This window comes from Leuciscus leuciscus (assembly GCF_965113295.1).
Source record: "Leuciscus leuciscus genome assembly, chromosome: 4".
Taxonomy (NCBI): Eukaryota; Metazoa; Chordata; class Actinopteri; order Cypriniformes; family Leuciscidae; genus Leuciscus; species Leuciscus leuciscus.
The window spans coordinates 49,106,726-49,120,142 of record NC_138728.1 but is presented as its reverse complement, the minus strand read 5'-3'; the positions used below and the strand labels follow the sequence as shown (position 1 = coordinate 49,120,142).

Sequence of the window (13,417 nt, the reverse complement as noted above, 5' to 3'; positions counted from 1 at the left end):
TCTGGTTGTAGATGTTGCCACAAAACCTCTGCAGCCCACCTCCACTGGTCGGACTTCTGTGTTCCAGCCATGATGCCGTGCTTCGGCAGCTAGGTCGGCATAGCGCAGATGTTTTCGCTCATAAGCCTCATCGACTGAGTCCTCCCAGGGTACTGTGAGCTCAATAATGAAGACCTTCTTGAGCGAACGGGACCAGAGCACCATGTCAGGTCTTAGGGTGGTGGTTGCGATCTCCGGAGGAAACACAAGTTGCCGACCAATGTCAGCTAGCATTTTCCAGTCGCGGGCCAAGCGCAGCTGGTCTCGCTCTGATGGTGTAGAGCTACTCTTCGGTGGTTTTGCCCCTTCGCGGACAAAAGTCGTCTGTAAGGGGTGTGATGCTGCTGGGGGTGGCAGGGAGTTGGTGGCAGCTCGCTTGTCCTCCAGGGCGGACGCAAGGTTTTTTAGAACTTGGTTGTGACGCCAAGTGTAGCGTCCTTGGGTGAGGCTTGTTTTACACCCTGTGAGAATGTGCCTGAGGTTAGCTGGCATGGAACAGAGGGCACAGTCCGGATCTTCACCATACCATTGGTGAAGATTAACTGGTGTTGGAAGGACATCATATGTTGCTCTGATGGAAAAGCTCAACCGCCTCGCTTCCATGGCCCACAGATCCTTCCAGCTGATCTTCCTCTTCTCCACACTGTCCCATCGAGTCCACTGTCCCTGTTTGGCAAGAGAGACTGCCTTGGCCCACCTTGCAGCCTCCTCCTGATGGCGTACTTCCTGCACTACCATCTTCCGCCGCTCTGGTGCAGTGGCCTTACTCCAAACAGCACGGCTAGTTAGCCCAAGGCCTCCTCTCCCTTGCTGAACATGACCCACAATGTCAGCATGTCTGAGGGCTGCTGTTGCCTCCTGGACTGCCTTTCCTGGCCTCCATTTGCGCCCAGTTACCAAGGTCGGTGCGTTGTTGCTCACCACTGGGTCTCGAGATTCATTCAGTGTCATCTGGAGCCTGGTTTTTGCACACTTGAATTCCTCTGTTAGACTGGTGAGGGGCAGCTTGAGGACACCATCTCCATAGAGGCCTATGGTGGTAAGGCATCGTGGAACTCCGAGCCACCTCTTTAAGTAGCCTGTGAAGAGAAACGTCCTCGAATTATTATGAAGCGAACCATGGCCAGAAGGCTATGTGAATATACTTTAGATCTAGGAAAAACGCGTGGTTAGATATCCAATTTGCTGAAAATGTGGACGCAATGTGGCTCTAAAAGGAGGAAACATAGACCATCTATCCATGCAGATAAAGGTATGTCCCGTTTGCAGAGCGCATCCCCGAATCCAGTCATGCAAATGGAATTAACATGCAGATGTCACGTAAAACACGCAATGATGTAGGCCATATGAATAAATTGAAATTATAGCTGTGCAATCAATCCAATCGCGACATGGTCTCAAAGCGCAAAAAGACTGCTGTGTAAATGTTCTGTGTGCCTGTGTGAACGAGCTGCTCCGGTTTGTCTACTGCATACTCAAGTAGCTATGCCTGATGCTCGTTGTGTTTTCGGCGTCTAACAAACAATATGAGGACATGATTTAATGAATGAACATTTAGAGAGCTGCTCTGAGAGAACGCATAATACACTCTGCTGAAACAGATCTTCACTACCCGTCAAAATAAAAATTTGGTTTAACTAGGAGAAATTAATATCAGAAATATGTTACTATTGTAGGCCTACAATAGAACATACTTATCAAAATAATAACAATAATATGAATAATAATAAAAATATTATTTAAGGAATATATTTTTTCACCCAAAAATGGAAATTAGCCCATTATTTACTCACCCTTAAGTCATCCTAGGTGTAAATGATATTCTACTTTAAGACTAATACAATTGGAGTTATATAAAAAAAATATTTTCCAAGCTTTATTATAATGGCAGTGAATGGCCGTTTCTGTTTTGAAGTCCATAAAAGTGCTTCTGTGCATCATAAAAGTGCATCTATCAATGATAAAAGTGCATCTATCCATCATAAAAGTGCATCTATCCATCATAAAAGTGCATATATCTATTATAAAAGTGCATCTGTCCATCATAATAGTTAACCCATCCATCATAAAAGTGCTCCACATGGCTATGGGAGGTTAATAAAGGGATTCTGAAGCAAAGCAACGAGTTTGTGTAAGAAAAATATCCATATTTACTATAGCTTCCGGCTCTAAAGCGCAATTTATGCGAGTAATGAGACGTACTGCTGATATTTACGCTACACAACGCTACTTCAACGTCATAAGTTACGCAAGTTGTGCTTTAGACGCAAGTAGACTCCGTATGGCTGTGTGGCCGGAAGCTAGAATTGTACATTGTAACATATTAAATATGGATTGTTTTTTTTTATGAGGAAAACTCATTGCTTCGCTTTAGAAGGCCTTTATTAACCCCTCAGAGTACTTTTATGATGAATAGATGCACTTTAAAGGACTTGTTTTTTTAACATAACTCTGATTGTTTTTGTCTGAAAAAAGAATGTCATATACACCTGATGACTTAAGGGTGAATAAATCATGGGCTAATTTTCATTTTTGAGTGAACTATCCCTTTAATACCATAAACCGTAATATTTTCTGAGACAATTATCATACTGTGAAAATCTCATACCATTACAACCCTACACGGTAGAAACCCCCGCTGTTAAAAAAGTTACTCAGTAACTTTTACTCCAAGTACATTTTAAATGAGCTACTTTTTACTTTTACTTGAGTAATTTTTTAGACCAGTAATTTTACTTGTACTTAAGTAAAATTTTATTCAAGTAGTAGTACTTTTACTTGAGTAGAATATTTTATTACTCTTTCCACCTCTGCACATGAGTCTCTGTATACGAACATGGTAAAGTGAAAATCAAACACCTTGGAAATGAAAGGTATGTACGATGTTTTTAGGAATGGCACAAAGGTCTCTGTCTTTGGATCATTGTTTTCAATGTGCTCTTTTGTCATTTGTTGTGTATCTTTGGATTATGTTGTGTTGTAAATAAATCCAAACAATCTAAAAGCCATTCTTTTTTAAATCTCCTCGTTCTTTATGCAAGGTTGCTCTGAATGACAGGGCCTGATAGCTCCTAATAAGGCAGTTAGGGGAGTGTCTTTGTCTTTCTCAGGTGTTAAAGGCTTACATATTAATGAGATGATCACGCCTCTTCGCATTTCTCACACAAAACAAGTCTTAGAAATTTTAAATCAATATATTGTCTTATCTGAATGAGCAGTCAGGGTGATTTTCACATAGTTTTGGAGCAAATATTCTAGGCTATGTGATACAATTTTCAAAAGTCTTGTGAAGAAATAATCAGTATGGGTTTCATGGCCTTATTTCAGTGACAATTTTTTTTTTGTATTTTCACAAACCACGCATAAATGTCATTATCTCAAAACTACAAACTTTTACATACATGCTGCTGATATATTATTGTAGCAGAGTTTGTGCTAAATACAGTGTAATAAGACTTTAGCCATGACAATATCACAAGTAACAGAAATAAGCACAAATGTCAGAGCATGTCAGAACACCTCCAGGGCCAGAAAACAGCTCAGAACCCAGAGGGTTAAAGGATGAAGTTTCAGTTGGAGCGGAAACATCCTGAAATGGTGTCTGAGCCGGTTGGTGAAAAGTTGGCGGGGCTGAAGAAGTAGAAGCGAAGCTCAGGGGATCGCTTAATACGCTGGCAGGAGGACAAAATTGAGGAGTTACAGCGAAGTTGATAGCCGGATTCGGGCCATTGAAGTTAGCGGCTGAGTGTTCGAATTTAGACATCCTCGATTCCAGACTTTTGACGGTTTGGGAGAGGCTTTGAACCGCTTTGAGGATTTGAGTGTTAACTCCGTCAGGCTCGGTGCTGTCCGGATGAACAGGTGCCCGAGCGTGCAGCATGGTTCTTTTAGCTGGATGTGGTGACGATGACTTCGCTGTTCTCTTTCTGCCAGCTTGTTTTGAGTGGCCAGACGCTGAAGGAGTCGTGAGATTAGAGACGGACTCAGGTGGATTACCCAGAGTATTTTGGGCGAGAAGAAGAAGATCCTCTCTGGACAGACCTTGGCTAATGGGAATGCCGGCTGATTCCAGAGAACTGTACATGTCCTCCGTAGACCACATTGCCCATAGCGAGTCACGGCATTGGAGGCGCGTGCTGCGACGTGTTGGAAGAGGAGAGGGCGGAACAAACTCGTCATCGGAGTCTGAGTAGTCGCAGACGATTGGGGTATCGTTGGACATGGTGGTTTAGCAGTGAACGCAAACAATTGTTGTTGCGTCGGCATCTGCGAACTCAAACATGCGTAAGTACCGATCTTTTATACGAAAAGTATAAAGACGTGATTGGACAGTAAAGAAGGTAATAAGTGACGGAGTAATTGAGTCTTCCTGACAGAACTTAAGCTAAAGCTTTCATTTTTTAGTAATCCTGATGACTTTGATTAGCTGGATCAGATGTGTTTAATTCGGGTGGAGCTAAACTCTGCAGGGCCATGGCCCTCGAGGAGCTGAGTTTGAGTACACTTCAGTAAATGCTACTCCACATGAACTCTTGCAAGTGAGTTTGGGCCACTCATACTGTAACATGGATCTGAAAATGTAAAAATTCTAATCCCAATTTTGTAATGAGAATTGTATATAAATCTTCAAAAAAAATTAAGAAGCATAAAGTATCGCCGGCGATACCAGCTCGCTTTTTTTCTTATCAGTGCAAAAGAGACTGGTGAGAGCTCCGTAACAAATTGTAAATACATTCAGAAATAGGGAACGAACCCACAGTTCACAGACTGCCTATGAAATTGTAAATAATAAAAAGTCAAAGTTTCATGGTCTGTAAATGTTCATAATGCAAAAAGTCAATAGATTCTGATACGACGTAGATCTATAATGACATGACCAGTCAGGGTTTATCCCTGAAAAGTTCCGTGAAGAATGATGTCATGAAGTGAGAGGGCTTGGACGTTTCAACATTCTCAGGAATACCTAATATACGGAGGTTCTCTACCGTTGTAGACGTCATCTTAAAGTAGGAAGGATATTCAATGTTCCCGAAAGTTCAGCAGAGAGAAAGTTTGTGTTGTGTGATAATGGGTAATGTTCGTACTAATGTTCGTAGTACATGTTTTTTTCCTTTTTTTTCTTTCCTTTTGCGTTTTCTTTGTCCTTTCACCCTTCACTTTAATCTCAGAAGAAAGTAACACTATTCATGTTTTCATCATTTATCTTTTTGTTGTTGTTGTAACTAATGTCCACTAGCTTACTCAGTGCTCAGTCGGTGGTTCATGTGTTCATTTTACCAGTTGGAATGTCAAAGGTTTAAACAATGTAATCAAACGCAGCAAGATGATATCACATTTAGAACATTTAAATACTCATATTGTTTTTTTTGCAAGAGACCCACTTAAAAAAAAACTCAGATCATGCCAGACTTTGTAAGAAATGGATTGGACAAGTTTATCATTCTAAATTTGTCAGTAAATCTAGAGGGGTGGCAATTATTATCAACGAGTGTATTCCGTTTTCTCCTTCACAAACCTTAAGCCTGGTTCACACGGGGCGATTTTAAAATTGTCAGCCGATTTTCCAAACCTGAGAGACCCCACACACGGGGATAAAAAAATCACGGGTCTAACAGTTTTGGTCGTACAGTGTGTGGTGCGCAGCCACATGGCAAAATCAACACATCACACACGAACCGATTTGACTCCTGAGCATTCCCAGATCAGACGGGAAATCGCGCAAAATACCTCGAGATCAAACGTGACTTCAGAGTAAACAATCATGGCGGACGAAGAGGATGCAGTGGCAATAGTTTGTAGTTTGTTTTTAACCGGAAAAAAACGTTATCAAAAGAAAAGGCGATGATCTCTGACGTCCACCGGACTTTCTGGTGCGTCATGCCGCCGGCTGTTTTGATTATATTTCCCGGTGTTTCCTCGCCGCCTCGTCACCTCGCTTTCTGATTGGCTACACTCCACAGTCCACTGGCTGCGTGCTCGGGGGACACCACACACGAGAAGAAATCGGGCCAAGTAAATCCAACATGTTGTATATCCCCGATTTGAGATCGGAGCGGTCCCGACGTCCTTCCGAGCAGACGAGAGCAGCCTTAACACACCACACACGGCAGGAATATCTGATCAGATTATTTTACGATAATCGGAGCATCCTTAAGATTGTCGGAAGGGGTGAATCGGGGCTAAAATCTGCCTAATTATCCTGCCGTGTGAACCAGGCTTTAGTTTATTCCGGTGGTAGATATGTTATTGTTTCAGGCCTTCTTTATGGTTTAAACGTGACTCTGGCTAATATATACGCACCAAATTACGATGATGAAATGTTTTTACAGAAAATATTCTCTTTACTCCCTGACCTAAACTCACACTATCTTATTATGTGAGGTGATTTTAATTGTTCTTTGAACCCTTCTCTAGACCGTTCATCCATTAAAAATTGGCCAACCCTCTAAAACTGCAATTACACTTCAATCGCTTTTAACTACTTGCGGTCAAGCCAATGTATGGCGTTTTTCATATTTTTCCCACAGCACGACAATACAAATTTTTCTCTCATGTCCACCATAATTACTCTCGCAGTGATTTTGAGATTTCTTAGACAATAAATTGTTGTCTAAAGTGAGGGCCTGTTCATTTGGCAGCATTCTTATATCTGACCATGCTCCACTTTCACTTTCTCTTCAGTTTCAGGATAAGATGTTTGGTTCTCAGAGTTGGAGATTTAATTCTCTACTGCTCTCTGATAAAGCATTTTGTGATTCATTAAAAACCCAATTAGATATTTTTTTAGAGACCTCATCTTCCACAATTTGCGAATCTTTGAAAGCATAAGCTCGGGATCGAGTCATTTCAAATTCAGCCTGTGTAAATAGACAACGAAGGAAGATCCTAAAATTTACAAAAAGAAAATCAGATTTTAATGTTATCAACTCATCAGGCAGAAAAGTTATTGCTAAAGACCAAACATGCATTTTTTGAGTATGGTGACAAGCCAAGTAAACTTCTTGTGCTTCAGTTAAAGGAAAAATGTAAAAACCTTTGCCCATACCTACAATAACGGACACAATGAGAGAAGAGCTAGAATTACCATTTTCCACAGAGGAGATAGTGCTAGCAATCCAGAGTATGCAGAATGGCAAGACCCCTGAGCCCGATGGGTTCCCTGTGCAGAAATATGTTTTCTCAAACACTTAAAACTCCTCTCCTAAACATGTTATTAGACTCCATTAATAATGGCTGCCTGCCTCCAACCCTTCGTCATTCTTGTATTTCTCTGATTTTGAAAAAAGACAAAGACCCTCACGAATGTGGTTCATACAGGCCAATCAGTCTTTTGAACATAGATGTAAAGATACTGGCTAAAATGCTTGCAAAGCGTCTTGAGTTGATTTTACTGGCAATCATACAACTACCAAACTGGTTTTATTCAAAACAGACTACGGTCTCATAATATTAGAAGGGCATTGAATATAATTCATTCCTCTAATTCTCACCCATCAGAGGCTCTTCTGGACGCAAGGAAAGCCTTTGATCGGGTGGAATGGGATTACCTTTTCTGTGTGCTACAGAAATTCCATATCCTGGATAAAACTTTCATATTCCTCTCCAATATGTTCAGTCCTGACCAATGGAGTATCATCCTCTATTTTCCCCTTGAAATGTGGCACTAGACAAGGCTGCTCACTTGCACCTTTGCTTTTTGCATTGGTAATTGAACCCTTGGCAATTGCCATTCGTAGTGAGCAGGCCATACAGGGAATTAGGAGAGCTGGTGCTGTTCACAAAATATCCTTATACACCGATGAGGTGTTGCTCTATATCTCTGATCTGGATATTTCTTTACCCGAAGTTTTGAGAATTATTAATTCCTTTAGCCTCTTCTCTGGTTATAAATTGAATATTAATAAAAGTGAGTTATTTCCAATAAATTTTCCAATTTCTGATTTACCAACGAGTGCTTCAATGTTTAAAGTTGCTTCCCATATTTTTTAATATTTATGAGTAATATTTACAAGTAAGTGCTTTGATCTCTTCAAGGCTAATTTTACCACGCTCCTCCAACGAGTGCAGAAATATTTTATTCAAGGTCAAGGTGAACTTTATTATCCCACAAGGGGGAATTCATGTGGTCATTCATTACGTGCCCTTGTCACAACATATTCTCTAAAAACAGAGACACCAAAAAGGTTCATCAAGGCAGTTATTAAGAAGATCCTTCGATACTGTATCATTATACCCCATGTCCAAAATAGCTGAGATAGACCACCCACCGACTGGCCCTGCTGACGTAGATTCGTCAGATTACGGAGTCGTCCCCTCCTCTCCTCTGCAGTGCTAGGGGGAAGGATACGAATACCCGTACTGCTGGATCTGTACATCCTCTTGATGGATCCTTCTGTCACGACACGCACACAAATAGATAGATCCAAGTGCAAATTTAATAGGGTAAGACGTAATCATAAGTCATCCAGGCAAAGGATAAAAAAAAACATACAAAGGCAGTCCAAAACAAGAAACAAAACAGGCAAAAGATCTCAGAAGTGCAAGTGCCATTAAACAAGGATTCCATGACAATGAATGAAACAGACAGGGTATAAATAAGCAGATACAAACAATGTGAGTGGAAACAGCTGTGTGCAAATTACCAGTAATGAGTACAGGCAAAGGCTTATGGGAAATGCAGTTCCTAATGTAATGGTGACGGTATGGGAAGAGACCTCTAGTGGACACCCAGGGAACACCAACCAGACACTGTGACACAGTCAAACCAGTAAACATATAAATAAAAAAAGAATTAACAATAACATAAATTAACAGTGACAATATATACAAAAATAACAATACTGCAAAAATGACAATCACAATCCAACATCTAACGTTAAAAATGACTAATATTATCAGGTAGCTAAAAATGTGATAGCTTGCGATGTGCTTGATCATTATACAATCTGATCGCCGTAGGTACAAATGATTTATTGTACCTTTCTGTTCTAATTCTCTGTTGTAAAATTCTACCAGTTGACCTATTACTTCTCATAAATGTATGATGGAGAGGGTGAGTGGAGTCATTGAGGATTTGGTCAGTCTTTTTTAAGATAAGCTCATTGTACAGCTGAGCTGCCGACACCTGGTCAAGTCCGATGATCTTACTGGCCATCTTGATCATGTGCTGCAGTCTCTTTTGGTCCTTAACCCTCTGGGATCTGAGCTGTTTTCTGGCCCTGGAGGTGTTCTGACATGCTCTGACATTTGTTCTTATTTCTGTTACTTGTGACATTTTCATGGCTAAAGTCTGATTACACTGTATTTAGCACAAACTCTGCTACAATAATATATCAGCAGCATGTATGTAAAAGTTTGTAGTTTTGAGATAATGACATTTATGCGTGGTTTGTGAAAATACAAAAACAAATTGTCACTGAAATAAGGCCATGAAACCCATACTGATTATTTATTCACAAGACTTTTGAAAATTGTATCACGTAGCCTAGAATATTTGCTCCAAAACTATGTGAAAATCATCCTGACTGCTCATTCAGATAAGACAATATATTGATTTAAAATTTGTAAGACATGTTTTGTGTAAGAAAGCTTTATGCGGGAGGCGTAACACATCCTGAATAATGTATTTTCACACCTGAGAAAGACAAAGACCCTCCCCTAATGGCCCTATTAGGAGCTATCAGGCCCTGAGCATCATTCTGAGCAACCTTGCACAAAGAATGAGGAGATTTTAAAAAGAATGGCTTTTAGATTGTTTGGATTTATTTACAACACAACATAATCCAAAGATACACAACAAATTAAAAAAAAGCACACTATTGAAAACAATGATCCAAAGACAGAAACCTGTGTGCCATTCCTAAAAACATTGTAAATACCTTTCATTTCCAAGGTGTTTGATTTTCACTTTACCATGTTCATGTACAGAGACTCATGTGAATGTTGAAGTCAGCAGGACTCATCAGTGGGGCATCTGGTCCCTTTTGGGAATAGATTTTAGATTTTTCTGGTTAAAATTGCTTTTTAAAATTCACAGAATACACACACAAATGTTTCCAACAATGTATAATGATGCTGCATAAAATAATAATAACAATAGCCTATAGCAGCCTATAAATCTTCCAAAAGATTTCAGTAACAACTTCGTTAGGGAAAAATATATTGATTATCATATGTTACTTCAAATGTTTCCATTCATTATGATGATATGAAATGAGATTAGAGTAAAATCATGAAGCCTTTGTTTGGTGCGTTTTGCTTTTCAAACCCACAGCGCGCTCCAAAATATGATACATTCAAACACAGAGCGCACTCCAAAATATGAAACATTCAACGCACAGCGCGCTCCAAAATATGAAACATTATGGTTACCATATTATACATATCTACATTTGAGCAGATATCCACAAACACAGTATAGTAAACACGGGTCTAAATATTATAATATTCACCCAATATCTAGCAACAGTTCAACTGCAATGTGAAGTTTATGCAACAATAACATATAACTAATAATTAAGAATTTCTTACCTCACATCTTTCTTGTCTTCAAATCGCGTTCTTCTTCTTCTAAGGTAAATCCAATGTAAGCTCACGGCGTGTCTTCCAAACTCGACGAAAAGCAGAGACTTTGGTGAAGTTTGGTGCTTTGTTTTAGAGGTAACGAGCGCGTTCGCGTTCCATGTGGAGATTTGCATGTCAATCTCTTTTGCGCGAGTGGGCGTGGTCGAATTAAAAATAATGAGCAAGGGTTTGAGATACTGGACATCTTGTTGGTTTTATACATATTACTTAAACAGAGAATATTTGTTTTCAGTTTGAATCCGATCATTTAAAAGTACACACTTAAATGTTTATAAAGATATATGGCTCATAAATGTGTGAATAGTATTCACTGAGTTTTGTTTCAGTTTATAGACGTGCTCAAGAAAAAAAAGTTCACCGCGACGGAGAGGCAGAACGCACACCCTGTTTATTTTCTTTATTTTACAAAAGCACAATGTTTTGATTTGATTGTAAGTGGACACATACAAAAGTAGAAATATCACTGATTCTTTTTTCATATTTCTTTTTTCTGTATGGCCATAAATGACAGAGTAATTTAAGTTTATTGTGCTACTATGTGAAAAAAATCCAGAAAAATGCGCTGGCGCGTTTGCCGACCTCAGGGGGTTAAGGGCGCATGCTTGGCCATAATCAATGTAGCGTGTGCACAACGCGCATGCACTTTGATTCTCTCATCTACACAGAAGCAGCAGTTTTCATTTTTGCAAATCATACATTATTACAAGGAAAAATATTAACACACGAGGGAAATCATTGTTGTGTCCATGAAGATGTGAAAAATAGGCATAAATCTGGCTTACACATTTACCCAAATTATTATATATGCCTGTTTAACGGATGATAATTTGGGTGGGTTTCTCCCATCCCCAATGTCACCTCTCTGTCTTTTACGGCCCTGACGAGAACGTCGGTCTCCTCGGCTGTGAACCGCTCCTGGCGTGCGCCTGGCAAATCCGCCATTATAATAGCAATGCGCCTGCTCTTAAAGGGAATGTGAGATGTGACGCTCTGATTGGTTTATTTCACGTTACGCCCAAACCACACCTATGAATAATGAAGCTACTTCAGACCAACCCATTTTAGATTTACATCGGTCGCAAGAGTCATTTATCCCGCTGGTATAATAGCAACAGCGCCCAAGACCCGCCCACAAAGTTACTTGCGTTTCGCGCTTGATACTTGCATTTCAGATCATTAAAATAGGGCCCATAATGTTTCTTGTCTAAATGTAAATTATATATTTTCAATTCAAAACAATGTAATTTTGAAATTTGTAATTTTTAGATTATTTTGGGAAACACAGCCAAGATCAGTGTGTGATAGTAATGTCTGATTGCCAAACTAATGTCATGCGGACTGTTGCTGTATGTCTTTGTAGATTGTCTGGCTGTATGGTGACAGAGGAAGGTTGTGGTTATGTGTCTTCAGCTCTGAGTTCAAACCCCTCACACCTGAGAGAGCTGGATCTGAGCTACAATCACCCAGGAGATTCAGGAGTCAAGCTGCTCACTGATAAACTGGAGGATCCAAACTACAGACTGGATAAACTCAAGTATGTAGAGCATGAAGAGTTGATTAAACAACTCCAAAAACAGCATTTCAATCTTCACTTATTACTCACATTACTACATTTACAAAAGTTCTTATTAAGAATTTAGAGGTTTAGCTCTAGTTATGCTACGGGGCGTTGAATACTTCATTCTGATTGGCTGACAAACATTATAAGGTGTGCAATTATTTACAGTAAACACACAGGTAAAGTAGTTCTAGGCAGGTCTTGACTGCATTACAGTTGCATATCACTTTGCAAAATGATGTCAGTTATTTCAGAGGTCCTGACAGCCTACAACAGCAAAAAGCCCAAACCCACAAATACAAAGAAAATATAAGAAACAACAGGATATTAATCACAAACCATTTCCATGATTTTCCTACAAAATAAAAATTGTATTCACTTTATCCCACTCTCCCATAAAAATGCACAAACAGAGTACAGACACACACACTCATACAAGTGCAGAGGATTTTCTTGTCAGCTCTGCCCTGCGATTTCATCAGTAAAATAGTTTTGCAACTTATGTAGTGTGTCTGAAAGGGGGCCTGTGTTAGGTGAGGTCCAGTGGGCCACATACCTGATTTTTCTTATTTCAAAATATATTTTTTGGCATTCTTACTTTTTTAAGATAAATTCATTAATCTGGTGAATTTTGAGTCCCCCAAATCTGCTGTTAAAAATAAATAATCCACCCGCCAACCTCCCGAACCTATATGATATTCTCTGATTTAGATATCTGCATCTGATCATCACATTTCAATTATTCAAATTCTCAGGGTTAAGCATGATAATATGATAAAATATCACACTGAACTAGGCTGATTTAAAATGAAGATTTATTTAAAATAAAAGTTCTTCTTTTGTCAAAATTACGTTTCCAGCCTAAACAGGGGCTTTACTGCCTTCAAAATTAAAATGTCAATGTTTCATTACATCACTGTTGGAAAACACTCTTATCAGAATCTGATAAGAGTGTTTTCCAACAGTGATGTAATGAAACATTGACAATTTAATTTTGATCAGAATAATTTTTTTAGCTTTATAAAGGGCATTTGTTTCCCTAATTTTTACTCTCTATACTCTTTCCCTACTCTCAGGGAACTGAGGTTACGTTAGTAGGCTAACCAAGTAGGCTACGTTATTTCTTATTTTATTTTTTTTTGATATTGAAAACTGTTTTAATCAGGGCATTTGTCCGGTTGGGCAAGTACAATTCTCTTTCACTTGTCCTTTAAAAACACACACGCACGTCACGTG

At 39.4% G+C, this 13,417-nt stretch overlaps 1 protein-coding gene across 2 annotated transcripts in view; it reads left to right on the top strand.

Annotated features, from left to right (window-relative positions):
* The window catches only part of LOC309496967 (NLR family CARD domain-containing protein 3-like), a 291,539-nt gene that overhangs the window by 122,995 nt on the left and 155,127 nt on the right, over positions 1–13,417 (top strand). The window contains exon 7 of one of the 2 annotated variants that reach the window (XM_082167163.1): positions 11,984–12,157. The exons of the other annotated variant lie outside the window; for it this stretch is intronic. Coding sequence (XP_082023289.1) covers positions 11,984–12,157 — 174 coding nt within the window. The remainder of the gene's footprint in view (positions 1–11,983; positions 12,158–13,417) is intronic. 2 annotated transcript variants of the gene reach the window in all.